The sequence below is a fragment of the Nomascus leucogenys genome, chromosome 5 (genome assembly GCF_006542625.1).
Source record: "Nomascus leucogenys isolate Asia chromosome 5, Asia_NLE_v1, whole genome shotgun sequence".
Taxonomy (NCBI): Eukaryota; Metazoa; Chordata; class Mammalia; order Primates; family Hylobatidae; genus Nomascus; species Nomascus leucogenys.
Genome location: NC_044385.1, coordinates 125,182,413 through 125,209,456, shown reverse-complemented (window position 1 = coordinate 125,209,456; position 27,044 = coordinate 125,182,413). Strand labels below are relative to the sequence as shown.

The 27,044-nt window shown below is 39.9% G+C and overlaps 2 protein-coding genes across 4 annotated transcripts in view; one reads left to right on the top strand and one right to left on the bottom strand.

Annotated features, from left to right (window-relative positions):
* UBAC2 (UBA domain containing 2) overlaps window positions 1–27,044 on the bottom strand; it is a 182,146-nt gene that overhangs the window by 106,734 nt on the left and 48,368 nt on the right. The gene's annotated exons all lie outside the window — the stretch shown is intronic.
* Window positions 17,899–25,672, top strand: GPR18 (G protein-coupled receptor 18). Of its 2 annotated transcripts, none has more exons than XM_003279214.4 (3): window positions 17,899–18,104; window positions 21,180–21,612; window positions 24,481–25,672. In XM_003279214.4, exon 3 carries the CDS (start codon window positions 24,515–24,517, stop codon window positions 25,508–25,510), a length of 996 nt encoding a protein of 331 aa, XP_003279262.1. In that variant the 5' UTR covers window positions 17,899–18,104; window positions 21,180–21,612; window positions 24,481–24,514; the 3' UTR covers window positions 25,511–25,672. The 2 variants fall into 2 exon arrangements, with proteins under 2 accessions (XP_003279262.1, XP_003279263.1); XM_003279215.1 differs by lacking the exon at window positions 17,899–18,104 and adding an exon at window positions 23,491–23,682 and having other exon boundaries at window positions 21,338–21,612.

Genomic DNA, 27,044 nt, shown 5'->3' with positions numbered 1-27,044 from the left:
TCTGCTTTCTGCCATGTGAGGACACCGAGAAAAGACAGCCCCAAACACCAAATCTGCCGGTGCCTTGATCCTGGACTTCTCAGCCTCCAGAACTGTGAGAAATAAATTTCAGTTGTTTTTAAGTCACGCAGTCTAGGGCATTTTGTTAGAGTAGCCTGAACAGACTAAGGCAGTGAGGCATCATGAGTGAGACAAACTAACACAGTCTCCTCCTGGCACAAAGCCTGTATTCTAGTGGAGGTGGCAGATATCACATCATTTGTTACATCTTATTTACTATCTACAGTGATGAGTGCTATAAGAAAGAAAAATGTTCTCAGAAAGCAAGTCACAAGAGACTGTGACCTAGTCTGAGGGTGGGGGTAGTCAAAGACAGCTTCTGCAAGAAATTACCTTTAAGCTTCTCCTGAAACCCTTGAATGGTGGCAGTTTATTTTCTCACATCCTTCATTCTAAATACAAATTTTGATAAACTTTTTATTAGTCAACTTTGCTCTGTGCAATCACATTCAAGCATTTAAGTATTTATTTACTAAAATCCCTGGTAGGGCTAACCAAACCAGTAGGTACTGTTGGGAGGGGAAGAGGAGTGGGGATCAATGCAAAAGTAGGGGAGACAAAGGGGTAAGAAAAGGGAGAAAAGGAGAAAAGAGGTGGCAAGCCGAGAGGGAGGTGGGAAAAGGAAGGAGAAAGAGAATAGCTTAAAATAAAGGCTTTGGCTACACAACAGCAGACTAAAGTCTACTTTTCTCAGTATAAATACTGAGTAACTCATGAAGGAAAGAAAGTCAACATTCACACACATTTATTATAATCAATACTCAGAAATATAATTCTCTACAAACTGATGAACATGAGGAACCATAAGCCTGTCAGTTTCTGTTGCATTATCTTGACTTGGAGGTACAGTGGTTTTAGATTCAAGTGATGTAGGTTAAAATTTCAATTGAGTTATATGTTCCTGGACAGATTTCTTAGTCTCTCTAAAAATGTTTTCATACCAGTAAAACAGATATAACCCTATCAGCAAAGTTTATTTTTTAAATATGAATTAAAGGAGAGAAGTTATCTAAAATATCTATCCATTCAACTTACCTAATCTATTATTCCAAACACGTTAATGTGATCGCTTCAAATTTGGAGATCCTGGTAGTCCTATTTTTAGGTTGAGAAATATCACTTTTTTTCACTTTTAAAGACACTGATCATTTTTCAAACTATGATGATTATTTATATGTTGGCTATTTAGCCCAAATTCAAAGCAGAGACACAATAATTTAGAAAGCTAACTGTCACTTATTGCCAACTTTGCCCACAATACCCACTTCCCTTAAAAATATTCCAACGGTTGCAATTCGAGATGACCACAGATGATTGTAGGTGTGCTGCTACTCTCTGACTAGCCCTCACCTCCAGGCAGCGCAATCCCTTCACGCACCCGAGAAAGTGAATACCACTGCCTGGTACCAACTCTATTACCACATGTATTAATAATGTGGTAACAGTTAATTAATAACAGCATAGCCCAAATGAAAGCCACACACAGGGCTACAAATTTAAGAAAAATATTACATAAAATACCTATAATGGATTCTTTTAAATAGCTAAATAACCAAATTAATCCACAGAATAATGTTGGTGGCACCATCACAGCTATTTCTTAGCTTCCCAAATTATCTGTGCCTAGTCCTGGAAAGCGTTATCCTGTGCAATGCAAGAGGCAGAACTGGAAAACATGGAGAAGGTAAGACCTGTGCCCTACATTAACCTGCTCATCGAGAACAGTAGGAAAGGCCCTTTTATGGGGAAACCATGAGGAAATTTATCCTGCAGAAACTGGGTATCTGCAGAAATTAGAATAATGTTATGTTCCTCTAGATGGATCCCGAGACTAAGCAAGCTCCCTCTTGCTCATTTACCACTACCCAGCTCCGGATTAGAGGCTTGATGAGGCTTGAGGGTGGTGACAGAGGGGATGGGGCAAAAGTGCCTGAAATACTCAGAGCCCCAGTAAGTAGGCCCAGAGAGTGAGACAATAGAGCACAGTGATTACAAGGCCTATTTTATTTCGAGTAAGAGAGTGATGCTTGAGGATGACACAATGTAAAATGGCCTTAATAAAATGTCTGAATGATTGTAGAGGTAACTATCAATGGAGAAAAAAATGATTTCATGACTGCAAGTATTCTTAAAACACACACCTTTTTAAAAATCAATATTGCCTTTTATTTTATTTTATTTTATTTATTTATTTTTTGAGATGGAGTTTCACTCTTGTTGCCCAGGGTGGAGTGCAATGGTGCGATCTTGGCTCACCACAACCTCCGCCTCCCAGGTTCAAGCAATTCTCCTGCCTCAGCCTCCCTAGTAGCTGGGATTACAGGCATGTGCCACCATGCCCGGCTAGTTTTGTATTTTTAGTAGAAACGGGGTTTCTCCATGTTGGTTAGGCTGGTCTCGAACTCCCGACCTCAGGTGATCCACCCGCCTCAGCCTCCCAAAGTGCTGGGATTACAGGCATGAACCACCGCGCCTGGCCTTAATATTGCCTTTTAAAGATGGTAGTTTGAACATACATATTTATCTCCTCTGTTCTTTCCTAAAATCTCGTAAGAGTGACATTAAAAGGATTTTTTTAAAGGTATAGGCCCACAAAGATAAAGAAGAGTAGATGATCCTAAAAATTTTTCTAAGTTAGAAAACAGCAACACTATACAGCGGTAGCTATCTTGGCAAACCTGAGAAAACCAAATACTAAGCCAGCAGTGGTGAAATCTGAGAGGCAACCTGATTAACATTTGACTTCCCAAAGGTTGCAGGGCCAGGGTTTTCCAGAAGTGCTAAGAGGAAGGCAGAGCACTGCACAGCCACCCCCTGAACTCTAACCACCTGCTGGCTGGCTGTGGTATTCTACAAAAATGTATTTTGTGTTTGGCTCCCAAAAAATCTTTGGGATCACCTAAGTGACAGAAGTGCCTTTTCTTCTTCATAATGAGCCCCTTTCAACCACATCTGAATTTACTCTAATGGGTTATTTAGGGTAGAGCCCCTGGATAGCCTCAGATGGAGCTGGTTGACCAGCAGGAAGACCAAGTGACTAGAGGGGTGGAACTTTCAGCACCACCCACCAGCCTCCAGGAAGCGGGGTGGTGGGAGATGGAGCCCTATAAAAACTCTTCTACAGTGAGATTCAGACAGATTCTGGGTTGGTGAATACATGGAAGTGCTGAGAGGGTGGGGTGCCCAGAGAAGGCAGGAGAATTCCATGCACTCTCACCCACCCTCGCACCTTGCCCTATGCGTCTCTTCCATTTGGCTGTTCCTGAGTTGTATCCTTTATAATAAACTAATAAACGTAAGTAAAGTACGTTCCTGAGTTCTGTGAGACATTCCTGCAAATGTATCAGACCTGACTGGGGTACAGACCTTGTGGGAACCCCCAATTTACAGCGGGTCAGTCAGAAGAACAGGTATCCTGCAACGTGTGACTGGCATCTGAAGTGGAGACAGTCTTCTGAGACTGAGCTCTTTGACTTGTAGGATCTGACACTAACTCCAGGTAGAAAGTGTCAGAACTGAATTTAACTGCTGGACACTCAGAAGAACTGGAGTACTATTTGTTGGCGTTGGAAAACACCCCTCGCTGCCTCTCCCCATCTTGGCAGATGGCTGGAGGTTTATTATTCAGAAGCGGAAAAACAGAAGGTCTTGAGACTGGAGGGACTCACAGACACCACTGATGTACAAATACAATACTAAAAATCAAAATTTGTCCACTCAAATCAAGGTTTATTAGTAAATATTAAGACTCCCAGGCTTACACCCTACAGGTATTAGAGTGGAGAGTATGATCTGGGGAATCTGACCAACCCATTGGGGGTGAGCAGGGAAGAAACAAATGCACAGATCCTGACACTGGCATTCCCAAACATCCTCACCAGGGGACCTTACAACAGAGCCCATGGTCATCAAGGACCTCATCCCGAGACTCCAATCAGCTTTTAAAAAGCTGAATCTTAAATCCAAACAGATAACCAAAGGCTTAGAGATATGTAAGGAAAACTCCTGACATCAAAAGCAGAAAACAAAGAGGTAAAAAGGAACTCAGAAGAAACATAAACTGTGTAGAGAAATAAAACCTGGGGGGTGGGCAGAAGAGGCAGGTGGTGAAGAAACTATCCTCAATATGAGAGGGATAAAAAATATTGCATCCGCGAAATGAAAACAGGATGTCAGGAAAAATGAATATTCAAAAACTAAAGAGCTAATAAAAATTTAAAATAGGTTATAAATGTTTTTAAGAAAACCAAAACAACAAACCAATAAATGAAAACGTACTCAATCTCATTTGTCATCAAGGAAATGTGAACTGAAATCACAAAAATATATCACCACACATCTGCTAGAATGACTAAAATTAAAAGGACTGCAACATTCTTGGACCACTCACCTGGGGGAAGCTGTAATAGCTGCCACTTCAGGAGGCAGCTCCATGGTGAGGAGCTGAGGCTTCCTGCCAACAGCACCGTGAGTCTTCCAATCCCAGTAAAGCCTGAAGATGACTGTGGTCCCTGACATCCTGAGTACAACCACATGGGAGACTCTAGGCCAGAATCACCTAGCTAAACTGCTCTTAAATTCCTGACCCACAGGAAAACTAGCAGTAGCTTCCAAATCTAAACATCTGTATACACTATGATTCCGCTTTCCATTCCTAGGTACACACCCAGCAGAAATGCATACATATATGCAACAAAAGACATGTTCAAAGACATTCAAGCTGGGTGCAGTGGCTCACACCTATAATCCCAGCACTTTGGGAGGTAGAGGTGGGAGGACTGCTTGAGCACAGGAGTTTGAGACCAGCCGGGGCAACATGGAGAAACCTCATCTCTACAAAGAATACAAAAATTAGCTGGGAGTGGTGGTGCGCACCTGTAATCCCAGCTACTTGGGAGGCTGAGGTGGGAGGATCACCTGAGGCCGGGTAGTTGAGGCTGCAGTGAACCATGACTGCGTGCCACCACACTCCAGCCTGGGCAACAGTGAAACCCTGTCTCAAAAAAAAGAAAAGGAAAGGAAAAAGGATATTCATAATGACAGTATTTGTAATATTCCCAAATTATAAACAATCCCAATGTCCATTAACAGTATTATGAGGCCAGGCATGTGCCTCATGCCTGTAATCCTAACACTTTGGGAGGCCAAGGCAGGAGGATCACTTGAGCTCATGAATTCAAGACTAGCCTGGGCAACATAGCCAGACCTTGTCTCTACTAAAAATAAAAAAAACTAGCCGATCCTGGTGGAGTGCATCTGTAGTCTCAGCTACTGGGGAGGCTGAGGCAGGAGAATCGCTTGAGCCCAGGAGGTCGAGGCTGCTGTGATCATGCCACTGCACTCCAGCCTGGGCAACAGAGCAAGACCCTATCTCAAGAAAAAAAAAAAAGCAGTAGAATGGATAGATGGTGGTATTCACACACCAAAATACTATACCGATAATGGAAAAAAAATTAACTACAGCTACATACAGCAACACAGGTGAAACTAAACAGAATACTGAAAAAAATAAGCAAGATACAGAAGAGTCCACATTTCTATTATGTAAAGTTTAAAAACAGACAAAACTAGATCAGGATGTTAAAAGTCAGTGTAGACTTCTGGGAGGAAGGAGTAACTGTAAGGTAGCAGAAGTGGACCTTTTAGGGAGTTGGTCACATTCTGTTCTTCAACTAGATGGTGCTTAGAAGGTGTCACTTTGTAAAAAGTCTATGAGCTCTGGACTCAAGATATATACATTTATACCTCAATAAAAATTTATTTTTAAATGTTAATTAGAATAATTGCAAGGTAGAACCCAGGAAACCTCCCAACAAGGAGAGCAAAAACACAGAGAAAGATAGCAGGAAAAAAAAAAAAAAAGATGAAAACTGGACCTGTCCAGGAGACTGAACATCTAGATAATAGGATTTCCAGAAAGAACTGAGAAAAATGGAAGAGGAGGTGATCAAAATAATTCAGGAAAAATTCAAGAAGAGAAATACAGAGATCACCTGTTTGACAGGGCCCACACCAAGCGTACAACCCAAATGGATGAATCTGTTTGGATTCATCACTCCAAAGCACCTCATCAAAACTGTCACAAAGTATTAATAATCAGATCAACACTAAATTCATCAACAGCCACACTGCAAGGTAGGTATTGGTGACAAGAGATAGCATTTCCTTACCCATTTCTTCCTCTACATCTTTCCTTTCCCCCAGGAGAAGCAAACTACCATATAAAGCAACTGCTTATTCTCAATACTGCTAATTTCTGAGAGTTTAGAATCCCTCACTAGCCAAGACACCTCTGGAACCTCACCAAACAGGAGTGGATCACAAAGGTCCTGCAGTGGCTGTGGATTCTCTATCCTGGGTGCTCACTGCCCCTCTTAACCTAATCTGACTCTGCCAAAGTGGTTTAACACCTTTCAGGGAAGCATGAGTTCAGAGGCCAAAATCACTAGGCAACCTTAGAACACAGTCACAACAAAAAAGAAACAAACTGAACAATATTACCAATTAGGAAAGCAACATTTTTAGAAAAGATGAACCTCAAGTTATAAAATATATTAATAGGTATACTAATAGAGGATATAAAAGAAAATATTAATATTTCAAATTCCAGCTGAATTTTTAAGGATAACTGATTAACTTACTCTCAAATTTATACAGAAGAATAGTTAGGTTAATCTTGAAAAAGATGAACCAAAAAAAAAAAGAGTAACCTGTTCTACTAGATATCAATACATACTACAAAACAAAATAGCTAAAAATACTAGAGCATGAACAGACACATGGACCAATGGAAGAGAGAGTAAAGAAGCAGATACACACACAGACTCACAATGTACACATACACACACACATACATGCTGCTGTGCACTGAACTTTGCCTCCCCCCACCCCTAAATTCATATGTCGAAGCACTAGCCCCCAGTGTGGTGGTATCTGGAGGTAGGACCTTTGGGAGGCAATTAGGTTTAGGTGAGGTCATGAGGTTGGGGCCCCCATGATGAGATTAGTGCCCTTGTAAGAGGAGGAAGAGAGACCAAAGTGAGCTCTCTCAGCCATGTAAGGACACAGCAAGAGGGTGTCCATCTGCAAGTCAGGAAGAGGGCAGGCCCTCACCAGAACTTGACCATGCCAACATCCTGATCTTGGACTTCTAGCCTCCAAAACTGTGAGAAAATAAATTTCTGTGTAAGCCACCCACTCTATGACAGCATGAGTTTTCTAAGACACTCGTATATCCTATGACCTTACATTCCTGCTCCTGGGTTTATGTGCCAAAGAGAGTCTGTCACAGGCCCATGAGAATGGCTTAAGATTAAGGATATAGATAAAACAAGGTGGCCATGAGTCGATCAGTGTTGAAGGTGGGTGATGTTGAAACATGGGGTTCATTACAGTGTTCTCTCCTTTCTTATAAATGCTTAAAAATTTCTCTAATGAACCCAGATATCAGAAACAAAGACAGAAATTAAAATATGGGCTGCTTCAGTGGCCCACAAAGCACTTGACCTAGATACAAGCCCCTGGAGTTGTGGGCTGGGATTTTTAGGTCCAGTAGAGCTAGAAAGAGGTGACCTCAAGCAGCTCAAGGAAAGAGAGGTGGGACTGAGCCCAGACCATCAAAGATCACTGTCTTTTAGAGAGAAGACTAAAAATATTCCATTTATAGTCTGCTGAAACAACAAAGAAAGTTAGCTTACATTAAAAGCCTTGGAAACAAAAAGATCAAACAGTCCTAACAAAAAATTAAAATCTAAGGCCAACATCATACCTGAATTTGTGGCCTAGATTTACCCCCACTTGAATGGTCTGGGAGCTCTAAGTTAAGAAAATAATATAAAAGCTAATCCAGGCAACAAAAACCCCTCAGGACCCAGCAGTAGTAAACACAAAATCCCTCAACAGAGATACTTTCGTGAGCTGGGGGACATGGGGACTCGAAGAGCAAATGAAACCACTGAAAATGAGTTCACAATAAAAAATTAAAACTATAAGAAACAACAGACTACCCTGAGGGAGAATTTGACAACCTGAGAAGCAAAAGTGAAAAACAATTTAAAAACTATAAGTATGTATAAAATGATTAAGTGCTTTTTTAAAAAAGAATGGGAAACAATGAAAAGATAGCACAGGCCAACATGACTTCATCTCCCAAAGCATCATGCAATGGCTCCCAAATGCCCTGATTAAAGGCCAAAATTAGTACAATGGCCTGAAAAGCCAGTGACCACTCTTACTTCCCTGGCCTCATCTCCTACTATCTCCCCACACCCCATCCCCCCATCACTCTGCTCCAGCTGTCCACATACGGGAGGTCCCGTCTCCACCTGAGGGCCTTGGCACTGGCAGTCTCTGATATCTGGAATACTTTCCCCAAGATCTCCACATAGCTCACTCCTTGACCCCTTCAGGTCTTTGCTCAAATACTACCTGATCTCTGAAGCTTTTCCTTACTAGAATCATTAAAACTGCAATCCCACTCACACCCTGGCATTCCCTTCCCTAGTTTATTTAGTTTTGTACAACATAGATCATGATCTGGCATATATATATTACAAATTTTTATTTTGTTTACTGTCTTTTACCCTCAATTACAATGTACAGTCAATGAGGACAAAGATTTTGTCTGCTTTGATCAGTGCAGGATCCTCAGAGCCCAGAACAATGCTTATCTTAAAGTAGGTACTCAACAAATAATTTAACAAGAGGAAAAGAGAATGCAAAAAGATTGGGGAAATCAGAAAAGAGCAGATTGCTCTTGTAAAATACGAGGTAGAATTCTCTCATTCATTCATGCATGCATAAATGCTCAAACATTTACTAAGTGGCTACTTTATACAAGGAAGTGTCAAGCTATTCTCTTCCTCACTTTGGAAATTCATTCTTCTCCTAAAACATGACTGAAATTGACTTTCCCGATAATTTACCATAAAAGATTAGCATATTTTCTAAGTTAATAAAAGTACGCAATGTACTGAAAATCATCTTTTACAGTTCAGCTTCCTGTTCCTTATTTTTATGCTTCTTCAGAACTCATGTGCATGTCCACACCATCAACCATCAATTTCTATCTAACTATGTTTCTAAGTACAAACTCTCGTTCCCTACTTACTTACTTTCTGGGCTTTATTCTACTTGTTGTTGATACCACTATACTCTTGGACATTGATATAGAAATGTAAAAAGTAGGAATTAAAATCTAACACTTGATTTGTGCCCAAGAATTAGCTAAGGAGCATTATTTAGGAAGACAAAAGCTGACTATAAATGTGACCATAATATTCACCTCTGCTAAATTCCAATTATTTTCTTATTAACATTTACATACATGTGCGTTCTAGTGAAAACAGTCTGTGGCTCATATAAGACTTCAAAGAGACACAAAATGGCAAACAATATTACTATATGCCCTTGATAAAAATATCTGCTTACAATTCTCTTTGATTAGCTCAATAATTTTCAGATAATGATTATTTTTTTCTTTAATGTTACTATTAGGGCCAAGTAGTGTGTCGCCTCACCTTACGTAGTTAAAATTGGGAACTGTGCTGAGCTGGGCCCATGAATAATCAGAACTAAAAGTCATTCTTAGGTTTACATAATACAAGTTTCACAATTGCTATACCAGTGGTGTTTAAAATACTTTATTGTGTTGTTTAGGAAAAAATTAACACATATACACAATACCAGTTTTTAATTCTAACTACAGCACACATCTTTTTGAAATAGTCACAGGGTATCAAACTGTTAAAGGTGTTTGTATAAAGTATAATACCATTCTTTCATTTATTACAAAAATGTTTCACCATATGAGCCCCATTTAATAACTTATTTTAGAGGAATTAAAGCTTTTATCAAGTTCTACGTAACACTGCCATCTAGTGCAGTGTTACTGCAGGCAATGCCTATTGAACTGCTGAGCATGCTCATTTCAGAAAGAGGAAAACAGCTTTAACATGGAAGCTTACAGTCTAGATTAAAGTTCTGTAAGAATTCGTAGTAATAATATGAAAAATGTAATTTATTTTGAATATTTTATTTTATAAATGTTTCAAATATGTCACCCTACCAACTCATTATTTAGCTCTTACCTTAATAGTGTCAGGATTTTCTCATTCTGTTCCTCTTTAAGTATTTATAAAGACTTTCTGGAAGTACGTACTTCAAAATTTAAAAATACTCCTTGCTTATAAGAAAGCAAAAAATCAATCACTTAGATTATATAGAAAAAATATCAAACCTCTTTGTATTACAGAGTTTGAGAAATGTAATAATAACTATACATTGCAGTGAATTATGTCCTGGAACAAGTTCTGCTGTACCAGTACTAGGATGCACAGAACATCCTGGGAAATGTGGTCCCTTGGCTGGACTCCAATTAATTTCTCTAGTTCTCTAAGCCTACCTATGAATCTCACAATAAAGAAGAGCACAGAATCAGAATATAGCTCATTTAAACCACAGAAAGCTCATGGTTTAAAGGGATTTCATAGGCACTCCATTTGTGGTACTTACCAATGAGTGGACTTCCTGCAACACCCCTGCCTCACACTCTCCCAGCCAAGGCCTGAGTATCCTCAGTGTCAAATTCAGCAGCTTCCAAGGGAGATCATCTCATCCTCAGACAGTGAGTGCTGCAAAGTTACTCCTTATGCCAAGCCCAAAGCTATATCCCATAGCATGTCCCTGTGGTTTTCATTCACCACAGGCCATTCCCCGCTTATTTAACTCCTCTTTCACTGGGCAGCCCTTTCAACAGTGGAAGACAGTTCTGCCCCAGTTTCTTCTCTCTGGGGTAAGCAATGCCTGTTCTCCACCTGTTTCTCCCACGGCCAGTCTCCATCTCCACCCCATCCTGATGCCAACCTGGACCACCAGCAACATCCTTGTTTCCCTGTAATCCTACAAATGGCATCTAGGAGCACATTAGTGTCAACTGGCAGTCACTCCATGATGCCATTTCACAAGCCAAACAACTCTGCCATTCAGTGCCTCTACAGCTGATTTTTTAAGACTCACAAGAAAGACCTGATGTTCTCTCTCTTACCTTCTTTACCTTTTATCTTTTTTTTTTTTTTTTTTTTTGAGACAGAGTCTCACTCTGTAGCCCAGGCTGAATGGAGTGCAGTGACAGGATTGTGGCTCACTGCAGCCTCGGCCCTCTAGGCTCAGGTGATCCTCCCACCTCAGCCTCCTAGGTAGCTGAGACTACAGGCACATGCCACCACGCCCGGCTAATTTTTTGTATTTTATGTAGACACAAGGTTTTGCTATGTTGCCCACGATGGTCTCCAACTCCTGGACTCAAAACGATCCGCCTGCCTTGGCCTCCCAAAATGCCGAGATTACAGGTGAGAGCCACCATGCCTGGCCTCCTTCTATGTTTCATATTTTGACTGTAAAGCCCAAAACTCCAGCTTGCTGAGGCAGCTAATGTGTTAGAGCTATTGCTCTTCTGAGAAGACTGCTAGCAGCTCCCCCAAAACCCACTGTTCCCTTATCTCCAGGGACACGACTGCCCAGTTAAGATTACATCTCCCAGCCTCCCTATGATTAGGTGTGGCCACGTGACCAAGTTCTTGCCAATGGTTTGGGAGCAGGAGTGATATCTGCAACCTTGAAGGTACCTCGGGAAAGGCAATCCCTCCTCCTGTATGCCCCTTCTTTCCTCCACACCAGCGGGAAGCAGAAGCCATGGAGCCTCCTTGGAAGGCACATGTTGAAGAGAGCAGAGCTGCTTCGCCAGCCCAGGCCCTTGACGACTTACTGGTACAGAGCCTGCGTACCCCACAGGGTGGTTACAAAAGTGAAATGGACATCTGCGCTCTTTGAGCCACTGTGTCAGCGGTTTGTTACAGAAGCTTAGCTTCCACCATTACTGAAATATCCTCCTAGTTTTTGTAATTTGCAAATCTGATGAGCAAACACACTATATTTTGGTATTTTTTATCACTGACAAAATATTAATCAGAACAGCAGGGACCAAGAATGCTATAAAAAGATAAACGTTACTCTTTCAATTTCAAATGACTGTAATAATAAAGGCAGATAGTTTTCAGAGCATAAGAAAGCAGCACTAGCAAGTGGAAGGCTCTGAAGTGAGCAGACTCTGGAACACAGCTAGTTTCTTCCTGCCTTACTTATATCCTCCTGGACAAGGCAAAGGTGCTGAGGACTGCAGGAAAATACTGCTTTGGCTTAAGTCATGAGGAAAGGTTCCAAAAGGACTCATTGATTTTACTCAGGATAACCTCTCCTCCCTTCCCCTCACCATTTAGAAATCTAAAGCTATGAAATTCATCCTTACCATCAAAATATGATAAATGAGCAGGCCTAAAATATGCTCCAAAAATTGCATCAAAGGACACAATCAACAAAGAAAAGAGGCACCCTGTGGAATAAGAGAAAAAATATTTGCAAATCATCTGATAAGGGATTAACATCTAGATTACATAAAGAGCTCCTACAACTAAACAACCAAGAAACAAACAAACCGATTAACAAATGGGCAAAGAATTTGAATAGGCAATTATCTAAAGAAGAAATATAAATGGCCAAGAAGCCCATGAAAAGATTCTTGAAGTCACCCATCATCGGAAATGGAAATGAAACCACAATGAGATACCACCTTATGCCCATGAGGATGGCTACTACAGGAAAGGAAGGGAGGGAGGGGAGGGAAGGGCGAGTGCGAGAGAGATGTGCGTGCGAGCCAAGATAGGGAGAAACTGGGCATTGTGTTGCTGGTGCAGCTGCTGGGGAAAACGGTACAGCCATTCCCCAACAGACTAAAACCAGAATTACCACATGATCTGGCAATTTCACTTTCAGGGATATAACCCAAAAGAACTGAAAGTAGGGACTGAAGAGATATTTGCTGTATGATGGGTACAGGCTTTCAGTCTGGGAAGATGAAAATGTCCTGGAGGTTGGCTGCACAACAATGTGAATGAACTTAACACTACTAAACTGCCCATTTAAACATGGTTAAGACGATAAATTTTCTAATACATATATATATATATATATTTAACATGTCAAATTTGTTCTAAGGCCACATTTATGTTTAATATCTTAGTATAATATCAGATACAAATAAGAGTTAAAATGGAATCTTCTCAAGGCCCTAGCCCAGGAATACACATAGTCCTACAGAGGAAAACTGTTTCCTAAAAAACAGGATGCTTCCAAAGAGGGCAGAAATGGTCTACAAGTCAAAATGTTTTAGAGTAAGCTTGTCCAACCTGCAGCCCATGGGCCACATGGGCCCAGGACAGCTTTGAATGCAGTCCAACACAAATTAGTACACTTTCTTAAAATATTATGAGTTTTTTTCACGATTTTTTTTTGATCATCAGCTATCATTAGTGTTAGTGTATTTTATGTGTGGCCCAAGACAGTTCTCCCAATGTGGCCAAGGGAAGCCAAAAGATTGGCCACCTTGTTTTAGAGGAATATGTTCATATCTATTATATAAAACTATATATTATATAGTATTATGTAATATAATATAGAAATATTCATAAAGTAACATTAAAATATTTTATAATATTCCACCAATTAATAGCTTTTTAAAAAATTTATTTCAATTTCGAAGAGACTTTAGAAGCGGTAAAGGTGAAGAGCTCCAAGACCCACTAATCATCTGTAGGTGGCAGTAGAAGCACAGTATTTATGTCAAAGCAGCCCTGAACTATCAATCAGTATGGAAAACCGGAGACCATACATAAGAAACCTAGATCTATTTCATGTTCAAATAAACTCTGTGAGTACTCCTACATTCAATAAATTGCAACTAACTTCTCTAATATGAAACCTTTTTAACTTGCCCACTTTCACCTTAAAACTTCTACACAGCCAATCCCAATCTACCTATTTCTTTTTGTCTCATTATTTTATTTGGTATGTCTTTGTGATTGTATCTACCTAGAAATATTAGCCATTCATTTTTTGAGACATGGCATAACCTTTCTTACAGAAAAACACAAACACCAGTCGAATCCATATGCCTGTTAACTGATGGCCTGCTGGGTGAAGCACTACTCTAGATGCGCTGAAACGTTTGAAGACGCACGTGCCAGGTCCTTGTTCACAAGGCATACACAAAACGAGAAGAAGAAGAAAAGGGGTCAAAGTGCAATCAGGGATCAGTACCCACACAACTGTCAAAGAGAAATGTGTCACAGATACTTCAAACTTCAGTTCTAAAATCTGTAATTACTGATCCTAAATCAAATGTTCCATTCATGTTAGAAGAGCAAATCCTACACCAGAGGCAGAAAGATGTAAGCCAAGGGTCTGAGACCCTTCATTCCAAAGAAGCACAGCGGCAGCTGGCCTGTGGGTCTCAGGGTGGTCCTGCCTGCCTCCTTCCTTCCTTTCTCGGTTAAGACTCTCTTTAGACTGTGTGGCTTGCTGAGCGCAAGAGGCTGTATGAGCTGAAAGTCATAAACTTCTCATAAAGTCTACCCATACAAATGGTATTAGCAATAAGGAGATAACATTACTGCAAATATTCAACTGGATGGAGCACTAGTTTTATTTTACAAGCATACAAGGGAGAGTTCTGGTAAATACCTTGTCTCAGTAACCAAAATCAATGCAGTTTTATTACCAAGAAAAAAATAACATGTCTTCCTCTGAAGGTTGATTATAATGTCTCCAAGAGGTCAACTTAAAAATAAATTTAAAATATGGTAAAAAACATACACACTGAAGAACAATTAAAAACAAAACAAAACAAAACACAACGATGGCAAAGATCAGGAACTAATGTGACCCCATTAGGGGACTGAGTGCTTTGCATTTAGAGTAGGCCCAAACTTCAGCAGACACATTCTTGGTTTTCCTCCCTGGGATGAGGACTTAGGAAATGAATGCTGGACGCATTCAGGCTTCCATGCAGACTCTAAGCTCCTATCCTGCCGGCTCCTATCCACAGTCCTACAGAAATTCAGAGGAAGACCAAAGGTAAAATACTCTGCAATGGAAAGAGTTGGGGAGAGGAATGCCTTCAAATTAAACAAGGCTGGAAGTGGATGACCCCTCACAGAAGGCCTCACCCAACTTCCCCTGGGGAGAGTGACGATCAGAGAAATGAGCTAACATGGTTAAGACAACCTGGTCAGTTAGTGGCACAGGCTGGGCTCCTGCACAGCTATCCAGTCCCAGTCTAAAGACAGGAAAAATTTAAATATGCTACAAAGAAAAAAAGGGGACAAACGAGGCCAAGAGAACTAGTACTTAGTGTCTACAGCATGCACTTTACACAAGCTATAAGGCAGTTTTTAAATAGGAAAGGTAATACATATACAGAAAAGTATAGCGTGCCAGAAAATCCATTTGCTTCTTTTCCCTTCCCTAGCCTGTTCTGTGTCCCAGAGGCTGGTGGGTCCAAACTCCACGCAAAGGCTCATGGGCCCCTGGCTTCCTGCTAACAGGAGCCTCGGGGGAGATTTAGGCCAAGAGGAACCTGAGGTCAGAGTGTATATTTCCCTGGTTCCCTCCTGTAAGGGAACCTCAGGCTTACCGTCTCTCAAATGAAAAGCATTGCTCCAAGGCAGCTGACTTGACTGGGGTCTCTCCTTCCAAGTTCTAGTAACCTCTCCCTCCCTTGATCTCTTTGGGCCTAAGCGTGGTGAGGGTAAGAAAAGCAACAGCTCCAGGATCCTGCCGTACAGATGATGGGGGCCCCTTCCTTATTATTACACATGCCCACACCACACCCAAAAGGTTTACCGCCTAAGCATGAAATCCTAAGCACTGTATTTTCATTTCATCTGCTTTTTGAAATTTATACAAATGGAATTACAGGATATGAATTCCTTCACGTCTGGCTTTTTCAACTTAACACGAGATTCATGAGATTCATACATGTTGTTCTATCTCCCCTGTGGATCATCAATTGTGATTGTGACTCACACTCCACTGTATGCCTATACCACAAATGACTTAATCATGCTATAGTTGAACATTCAGGTTGTTCCTAATTTGGAGTTGTTGTAAATAACGTTACCGCGAACATTCTTATCCATATCTCCTGGTACGCAGCATGTGTTTTTACTGGTTATAGACCTAGGAGTGGACTCTGAGTCATGGAGTGTTGCTATCTTCATTTTAATACTTAATATTAAACTGTTTTCCATGTTTAAACTCCCACCAGCAACGTTCCTTGTTACTCGATATCCTCATCACTCAACATCCTCGCCAGCACTTCACACTGTCCGTCTTTTTCATCGTAGGCATTCTGGTGAATGGATAATACCCTGCTGTCGTTTTAATTTTCATTTTCCCAATTACTAATAAAAAGTTGAGCAGATTTACATGTTGCTGACGATTTGGATCTACTCATTCTTGAGTGCTTGTTCAAGTCTTTTGGCCACGGAATGACAGAGATCCCAGACACCACAATTACATGTACAAGCTGCCAGAATCCAGCTATAAAACCTTTCCTTGAGGATATCAACTCATTAGCAAGAAACAGGGAGACAAAAAGATCATCTATTCCCTCAGGAGATTGTTTGCTATAAGTCAAATTACCATTTATGATGATTCTCTATTAAGCAGGGCCAACTTCAGCAAAAATTACTAAAACAAGTATAATATTATAATGCAAAATACAGAAAGAACATACAATCTGAGAGTCATGAGTAAATATTTCTAGGTCACACCATGTAAACTACATACTTTGCAGTCGGCATTAAGGTTAAGTTAGCTCAAGCATGTGAGGCTCTCAGAATCATGCCTGACAGTCACCTCTGACTACCTTTCATAATTTAGTTAAGAATAATGGCAGATATAATAAAAAATCCTAAGTAACTTGTCTTAAACCAACAACCCTCAACCTTATAGATACATGGTTACTTTTACTATACAGATGGCTGTGTACTAAAATCCTCAACCACACACACTATTATATAAGTTTATGTTTAAATAACCTGATAACACATCTCTTGTTCGTTTACCAATTCTGGCCTTCCACAAGTCCTTTTTTTTTTTTTGAGAGAGAGTCCTGCTCTGTTGCCTAGGCTGGAGTTCAGTCTCAGCTCACTGTGATCTTGGCTCACTGCAACCTCCATCTCCCAGGTTCAAGCGATTCTCCTGCCTCAGCCTCCTGAGTAGCTGGGATTATAGGCATGCACCACCATGCCCAGCTAATTTTTGTATTTTTAGTAGAGACAGGGTTTTGCCATGTTGGCCAGGCTGGTCTCGAACTCCTGACCTCAGGTGATCCACCCGCCTTGGCCTCCCAAAGTGCTGGGATTACAGGCATGAGCCACTGTGCCCGGCCCTCCTCCTTCTTCTGAAATGCACCTCCTCATATTACTAGGTGTTAACTATACAGTGGTTCCCTCTTATACTCAGGGGATACATTCCAAGACCCCCAGTGGATGCCTGAAACTGCAGATAGTACCAAACCCTATACTTACTATTTTTTTTCCTGCACATACATACCTATGATAAAGTTTAACTTATACATTAGGCTCAGTACCCTTGTGTTTTGGGACCATTATTAATTAAATAAGGGTTACTGGAACACAAGCACTGTGATACTGTGATAGTAAACCTGATCACCAAGGTGGCTATGAAAGTGACTAATGGGTGGGAATGTCTACAGTGTGGAGACACTGGACAAAGGGAGGACTCATGTCCTGGGGAGGAAGGAGCGGGACAGTGAGAGATTTCATCATGCTCCTCAGAATGGTATGCAATAGAAAACTTATGAATTGTTTATTTCTAGAATTTTTCCATTTAATATTTTCAGACCACATTTGACTGAAGGTAACTGAAGCCTCAGACAGCAAAATTGCGGATGAGGGGACTACTGTATACCCATCTCCATTTGCACCTCTGGTAACTGTGAGATCAGAATGTGAAGTGGAAGGTTGTGTGCCTCACAATAACCACGGAGTTCTACTCAATGTGCTGCCTTGGCGACTCTGGATCTCTGTTCCGAGAGTAAAATGTCACACTGAAAACTCTGGGCCTGGCGTCCCATGGGACTTCAGTGGTTCCAGGACTGATTTCATTGCCATCACTTATATATGGTTAGATATGGGTTCAACTTGTTTGCTGTGAGGTTAAGTGTCTGAATGTCTACATGTCTATAAATCTTTAAAACTACACACAAAAATTGCTAAAGACAAGAAATTTGGGAATATTAAATTTACAATACAATTTAGGAAACCAAACAGAAAGGAGGTATACTAACTGGGTTAGAAGATTATAGCTGTAAATTGTTGGGACTTAAGAAAAACCACACATTTAGACAAATAGTTTCTCAATCTTCTTTATCCAGAAACTCTTACTATTCAACATATCTCCCCTACACCCACACCCAAAGAGCAGTCAGTTTAGATACAAGTTTGAGAAACACAAAGGAGGGGACAAAGGTTGAAGGAAGTCAAGGCCAAAGGATAGGCCTCTCCTCTAGTTCAGAGCACTCTTTGTCTGCCTCACACCCTCTCCTCCCTGGGGACTGGCTGTGTGCTGACTGTCCCCATGCTGGGATACATGAACAGTAACAACAGTGGACCCCTGGTCCCCGCACTGATGGGAGGCAACAAGGATAAGCTGCCCTCACACTTGCTATGCTAACAGAACAGGAAATATTATTTTACCTGTGGCATAGACAAATGTCTAGTATAGAAGCATGTTTTATAGTGGGAATTTGCTATACAGATCTATTAACTACATTCTTTCTCATTAAAAACTGGCTTACCTGAATTATATTCACTCAAAAACTGGTTTCTAGTGCTAAAATCAAAATTCACTTATGGCTTTTAATATCAAAACCAAAATCCAACACTGCAGCTAAAACACATTATTTGATAAAACAAAGGGAATCTTGCAGTTTCTGGGAATAAGTAAAATCCCTCTTTTGCAAGTGAAAAATTTCTCTTTCACTCGTATTCCAAAGTAAGTGAAGAAATTAAAGCTGCATGAATGGTCCCTGAATAAGTTCCTCTGGGGAAAAAAAAAATTTATTAGGTTCAAGTATTAAAGAAACTTGTGTCTACACTATACAAGTTGAATCCTTGACCCATTGTTTACTTGCTGTCAAATGATTGGGCAGTTTCTTTTCACTATAATTCCCTGCCAACACAAAACCATCGCGAAGATCCAGGAGCACAGAGAATGAGGGTCAATGCTACAGGGCTCATGGGTTGCAGGGAAGGACTACAGACCTCAGGTCCTTGCCTAAGTCTCCCCATCTCATAAGCTGGTCAAAGTGTCCCTGCCTGCTGACTCAAGGCCCAGACATTTATCCATTCCTCTCCCAACCTCTCCATTTCTTCACCTACTTGTTCAGTCAGAAATTCAACCAATATGAAATGCCTCTTCTCTACACACATATGCAACACATGCCAACTCTCAAGGAATGCAATTTAGTGGAGGAGAAAAAGCAAGTAAATATGCAGCAACAATGCAAACATGTGCCACTACAGGGATAGGTACCAAGTGCTAAGGAAACTTGCAGGGATGAACAACCAGCCCAGCTTCGGAGGGCAGAGAAACCAGCACAGCTTCGGATGGCAGAGAAAGCTTCCTGAAGAAGGTGGCTACAAGAATAAAGTGCAGCAGGCCATGCCATCAGGTGGGAGACAGTGGTGAGGAATGCCACAGTGGGTGGAACAGCATGTGAGAGGCAGGAAGAGCAAATGTAGCCAGTCCAAAGGGCTGGAATGGAGAGCAAGATGAGGAAAAAGTGAGAGCTCACTCCAACCTGAAGCCAGGCCTATGGAGAGCCCTCAGGTACTCCTGGATGCCTCCTCTAAGAGTCTGGCAATTCAGAAACAAGAATGCCCCTGTGTACCGTGAAGAACTCAAGTCTTGATGAGAGGACTCTTCTAGACACATGCCATCAATGTATCTGTTGATTTTAGCAGCAATGGGGAGGCTAATCAATACTTAATTTTAGAAAAGTCCTAAGCTATGTGATTAAGGCAAAGGACAGATTAGGTCTGCATGCAGGCAGATTTCTGTCCAGCTGAAACATCAAACTACTGTGTGATGTATGAAATATAACATCACATATAAAAAACTGATGAATGTAATTCAGCCATAAGAAGTCCTATCTAGTGGACAGATCAATATAATCACCTCATAAGAAGTTATTACAGTGGGAGAAACTGGGCCTGGCTTTGCCTTGAGTTCTTAAGCAAGTAACTGGCCTTCAATTTCTTCATCCACAAAAGAAATAGTTGCTATGGTTATCTCCAACACTTCTAAAACCCATTATTCTGGCAGGTTGTAACAATCAAAAGTATTTTATCACCAAAGGCAAGGATTTAAGTAACTTTTCTAAGCCACAGACTTACTATGGTTTTGTCTGAGGGAAAAAAAAAAAAAAAAAAGGATGGACCCCAAACTGTCTAAAATTTAAAAAAACAAATACATTTAAGTTCATGAACCTTTTAAAAGTTGACAAACCATGCATAACCAAATATAAAGATAATTAAAATTTTAAGATAAGCAAACGAGAGATAATTTTTTTTAAGAAATGAGAAAGTAAAAAAAAAAATTAACCTAACAAGGCAGGCAGTGATTCGTTGCTCACTTCCCTTTCTGCTGGTTTCATTTCCCTTCTTAGGTGAAAACACTCTTAATATGTAAATCAGTCCACTAAACACTTCAGAGTCCTTTCTGCTAAGATTTGCAGAAATTTTTATGCAAAAGAAATTATTTCTAGACTTCCATGCACTAGAAAAGCAGACTTAGAAAATACAGCAAACTAAAGTGGATAAATGTATGTGGCAAAGCAGAAGCAAATAATCAAAGATCCTACTTTTAAGCATTTAGAAATGTTTAAATAGTAAAAAGTGGAAATGTGGATATTCTATGATTTTTAATAACTTGGTAGTAAAAAGTGACACTCTATTTAGGAGTACCTACTAAGTGCCAGGTACTATGTTAAGCACTTGGGACCTTTCTGGTTTAGGGCCGTCAATATCCTACTGGATATAGTATTATCTCTATTTCAACTGTACAGAAATGAAGTAGGAAGAAAGGGTTAGTCAGAATGGGTAGGTAACTAGACAAAGTCACAGAGCTTAGAAAGCAAAGAAGCTAGACTTTCAACCCCCTTTTACTCAATATCAAATCTCCTTCTCTTTCCATAGATGATGCAGACTTTAAGCATCAAAGTATACAAACTGAAGAAACTTTATCCTTTGTATATAATTATCTTAAATATATGCCATCATTTCAAGGGGAGCTTATGCTAAGTGTGACTTCATAAACAAATCATTTGTGAAAGAGAAAAACCACATCCAGGGTAAAGTCATAAGGTGAAAAAGCCTATTTCAGAGAGCACTTCCTGAAAGAGACAAAGCAGCAATTACAGTCAGCCCAGCACCAACTCCCATGCCACGCGTTACACTGGAAACTACTTTTTAAAGCAACAAAAGAGTCTAAAACAAAATACAACATTTCTTAAATACACTGTTTCCAGAAAGAGCTATTTTAACAGAAGCAACTCAAAGATATCCCTTCGACAGAAGTGGAAGTGCTGAAAAATGTTCATCTCTCACACAGACTTTTGATGGACAGGAGGTAAGCAGCATTTAATTAACTTCATGATTATTGTCAAAAGTAATGCTTTATGTACTACATTTCAAAAATCATTTCATTTTAATAATACAGGCTAGGCGCAATGGCCCATGACTGTAACTCCAGCACTCTGGGAGGCCAAGGCAGGAGGATCAGTTGTGCCCAGGAGCAACATAGTGAGACCCTGTCTCTATAAAAAAAAATAAATAAATAAATAAAAACCATAAACTATATTGGTGAAAGACCTTGAAATAGGCTATATAATCATCTTTCCACATTAATATGATTTTACATTTATTTTCAATATTGGTTTACATTAACAGTAAATGTAATTTTTTTCAACTTAAGGAAATAAAATGTTTATGGTAAATCATATGTATATTTAGGAATGTTCATCACATGTTTTCAATTATATTGTTTCATGAAATAACTTAATGGTTTTTAACAAAAGAAAAGCTACAGATAATCATGGTATCTATAGCTTTTAAAAAGCTGACTTTAAAGTCAATCACTTTTCAATATTTATCCAAAAATTTCTGTGTTTGCAGAGCACAATCAATACTATAATGCCTTTAAAACAAATGCATCACTCATTTTTTTTCAAACATGAGCAAATGAATACAAGTATTGGTGACAAGCTATATAAAAACAGCTTGAGCATAACGTGGGAAAAAAGACTCAAGATGGTTTGTAAGTACAGGACTTATGTCACAAAATTAAAGGATGAGGATAGGTGAAGGGAGTCCTGATGCAATACTAAAAAAGAAAAACAAATATAAAATTTCATTTATATTATAATTGCTACTATTTAACAATGCATTCCAGTTAAAAATAAGATTTAAGCCTCCAAGATTACTCTCCTTTGAATGACACTAGAGATATAATTTTTCTCTGTAGCACTTTCCTCATTTGACAGAAATTAATATTCTAGTCACACCAATATTTGGAAATTTTAATATGTTTTTAAATATATAGAATTACACTCCTAAATCATATTTAACCTTAATATTTGAGAAGGAAAGAAGGAGAAGGGAAGGGAAGGAGAAGGGAAGGGGAAGGAGAAGGGGAGGGGAGGGGAGGGGAGGGGAGGGGAGGGGAGGGGGAGAGAGGAGGAGAGGGAGGGGGAGGGGAGAGGGAGGGGAGGGGGAGGGGAGGGGGAGGGGAGGGGAGGGGGGGGAGGGGAGGGGAGGGGAGGGGAGGGGAGGGGGAGGGGAGGGGAGGGGAGGGGAGGGGGAGGGGAGGGGGAGGGGAGGGGGGAGGGGAGGGGGAGGGGGGAGGGGAGGGGAGGGGGAGGGGAGGGGAGGGGAGGGGAAGGGAGGGGAGGGGGAGGGGAGGGGAGGGGAGGGAAGGCAGGCACGTTTCTTGTGCTTATCCACAGCAATTGCTCAAGTTAATTATTAATTATCAATAGCCCGTGATGCCACTGACCACAGACAGCAAATCTCCCCCACAGTTTTTCTTAAAGAGAAATTCTGGGCTGATTTCAAGACAGCCCACTCTGCAGTGACATTTTTGAAGGAAACTTTTCATCCACCTCCATATTTCAAGGGGATGCCACAGGTTCCATCTCATTGCAGCAAAGTCTATTTTTAAAGTCTGTTGTTGGTGTTGCATCATGGGTGAGTGAAGTTTCACACTGAGGAATCAATGATATTTGCAACCCCAAATAACCTCCTTTCCATTTAAAATGGACTTTTTTTTTTTTGGTGATGGAAATTTATTAGTTTCTACATACACATCAAGTTGCTGAATGACTTCTTATTAATATCTACTTGTTTTGGACTTCCTTTGAAAATTTTTAAAATTTAAATAATATTGAAGCTTCTGAATCTAGATGGAATGAGGATATGAAAGTTACTAATGGCACTAGCTTTTTTCAAGGTGCTGCTTTCTGTGAACCACTGAAGTAGAGCAGCTGAAATCACAAAACCTGGAAGACTTGGCATTATGTACTCCCAATTGTGCATTAGAAAATAGCTCATCTATTGCTCTAACAGTCTAGTTCTTGATCTGCTGACCATGGCCCAAAACATTGCTGTTTCTAGACCTATGATAATTTAAGGAGAACATAAGGTAATAAATATTATGAAGTGTTTCCACTTTAAAAAAAAACAAAAAGTTTAATAGCCAGCTACACAAGTCTTCATTTTCAAACCAGAGAATTACAAACTAGAGTTTTTTAGCAGAGTGCTGTGAGTCATGTCATCAAAAGTTCCTTCCTTTATTTATTCATCAATTCAGTAAATATTTATTTATTGAGTAACTATTGCATGCTCAATAGACAGTGGGGCTACAGCTGTAACAAAGGGAAAGTTCCCATTCTCTCTCAAATGAGAATTACTGTGAATGTTCAGTAGTTAACCAGTTGAATGGTTCCTTAATTTTCCACGTTTCTATTTACATATTTTGTATATTAAAATTGTATTTAATGAACAAAAATACATTATTTGGACATTACTCATCTGGTTGCAAAATATTTTAACAGAATGAAGATGATAAAAAGTGGCAAACAATTGTATAAGAGTCAAAATTCAGAATGGCCTTTTCCCAATTAGTCCAAATCAAAGGACACTTATTATAGGAACAATTGCTATCTAATTTCACACTATAGGAAAAAATTGTAAAGAAATGGTTATTCTTGTAGGAAGAAGGGAAGGAGCAGGAAGAGAGAGAGGAATGAATTTGCCCAGTGAATTATGACACCAGGACCATTTTAATAGATTAATACAAATTAGTAATAATCTCTAGGGAATGGATTCCTTAATAAATACTAAGACGCACAGAGTGAGTCTGTAACATAAAATGCTCTCAAACTTAAAATTCACTGGCAGTAAAGGATTTTATTCTTATTTTTCTTAACTATTTTTACAGTTTCTAAGTATCATGCCTACCAACAAGCTGTAAAATGATCACCCTGAACAATCAAGATCAACCTGTCCCTTTTAACAGCTCACATCCAGATGAATACAAAATTGCAGCCCTTGTCTTCTATAGCTGTATCTTCATAATTGGATTATTTGTTAATGTCACTGCATTATGGGTTTTCAGTTGTACCACCAAGAAGAGAACCACGGTAACCATCTATATGATGAATGTGGCATTAGTGGACTTGATATTTATAATGACTTTACCCTTTCGAATGTTTTATTATGCAAAAGATGAATGGCCATTTGGAGAGTACTTCTGCCAGATTCTTGGAGCTCTCACAGTGTTTTACCCAAGCATTGCTTTATGGCTTCTTGCCTTTATTAGTGCCGACAGATACATGGCCATAGTACAGCCGAAGTACGCCAAAGAACTTAAAAACACGTGCAAAGCCGTGCTGGCGTGTGTGGGAGTCTGGATAATGACCCTAACCACGACCATCCCTCTGCTACTGCTCTATAAAGACCCAGATAAAGACTCCACCCCCGCCACCTGCCTCAAGATTTCTGACATCATCTATTTAAAAGCTGTGAATGTGCTGAACCTCGCTCGACTGACATTTTTTTTCTTGATTCCTTTGTTCATCATGATTGGGTGCTACTTGGTCATTATTCATAATCTCCTTCATGGCAGGACATCTAAGCTGAAACCCAAAGTCAAGGAGAAGTCCATAAGGATCATCATCACGCTGCTGGTGCAGGTGCTCGTCTGCTTTATGCCCTTCCACATCTGTTTCGCTTTCCTGATGCTGGGAACGGGGGAGAACAGTTATAATCCCTGGGGAGCCTTTACCACCTTCCTCATGAACCTCAGCACGTGTCTGGATGTGATTCTCTACTACATCGTTTCAAAACAATTTCAGGCTCGAGTAATTAGTGTCATGCTATACCGTAATTACCTTCGAAGCATGCGCAGAAAAAGTTTCCGATCTGGTAGTTTACGGTCACTAAGCAATATAAACAGTGAAATGTTATAATAGGAAAGTTCTTTCATTTCAATCCCATCAAAATTCACTTCACTAATTACTCTGGCATCAATGGATATTCTGTATAATACTATCAAGTCCCTTTTCTCTTGAAAAAATAAATTCATTATCTTCATTTTAAAAACTTATATAAAACATTTTTGTGAATTATTCGGAGAAAAGCATCTGATTTTTCTTTCATAGTCAAGCCTTATTTACACAGATAATTAACTTTTTGCATTTCTATGTGCAAGTGACACATGCATGTTAATCAAGTTAGTGGGGAGAAATCGAGCTACCATACAAAATAATTTGATTAAATTATTTTCTATCTAGATGCAGATCCCTTAGGTGTAATTTGCACTAGGAATGGAATTATAAATCCAATACTTTATGTCCCAAACACTGACTTCCAGAATTCCTATATAAGAAATTACGTTGAACTCATTACTGTTACTTACTACAAGGCAAAATTAATAGGAACAAGAACCCAAGGGGCCTGTAAAAGCCATCCCCATCAGCCCTCCCCTACTCTGAATTCATTCTTTTGAAAACAGAGGATAGTCATTCAACAAACACTGAGAGCCTACTATGCACCAAACCCTATTTAGGACTAATGATGAAAATCTAACCTGAGATGCTATTTCTATCCAATAATCCAAGTTCATTTCTATCATGTGAGGTTTCTACTATATGGCGAAATGCCATTCTCCAATACAAACAGTTTGCTCTTCTTATTTGGTTAAAGATACCATTTTTACAAAAGAAGTTAATTGATTTTTTTTCCCAGGCCATATGTCACAGTATAAATAGTACTAGTAGGAACCTTGGATTATTAGCCTTGCCATTTAATTTCTCCTAATAAAGTAACAAACCAAGTAACTTATCCATCTAAAAGAAAAAAACTGAACTATAATCTGTAAAGCCCCTATTATCCTTAATACTTATGGAAGTAAAATAAATGATTCAACTATAACTTCCTCTCTGCTAAATTACCTTTATCACTCTTAACATGATCATATCCTACTGGGGCTTAGAACCAAATACATGCATTGGTTAGAAATTTATTTCTGGGGGGCAGGGGGGAGGGACAGCATTAGGAGATATATCTAATGCTAAATGAAGAGTTAATAGGTGCAGCACACCAACATGGCACATGGATACATATGTAACAAACTTGCACATTGTGCACATGTACCCTAAAACTTAAAGTATAATAATAATAATAATAATAATAAAAAGAAATTTATTTCTGGCTGGGCGTGGTGGCTCACGCCTGTAATTCCAGCACTTTGGGAGGCTGAGGTGGATGGATCACTTGAGGTCAGGAGTTCAAGGCCAGCCTGGCCAACATGGTGAAACCCCATCTTTACTAAAAATACAAAAATTAGCCAGGCATGATGGCAGGTTCCTGTAATCCCAGCTACTCGGGAAGCTGGGGCTGGAGAATAGCTTGAACCCAGGAGGCGGAGGCTGCAGTGAGCCGAGATTGCGCCATTGCACTCCAGCCTGGGTGGCAGTGCAAGACTCCGTCTCAAAAAAAAAA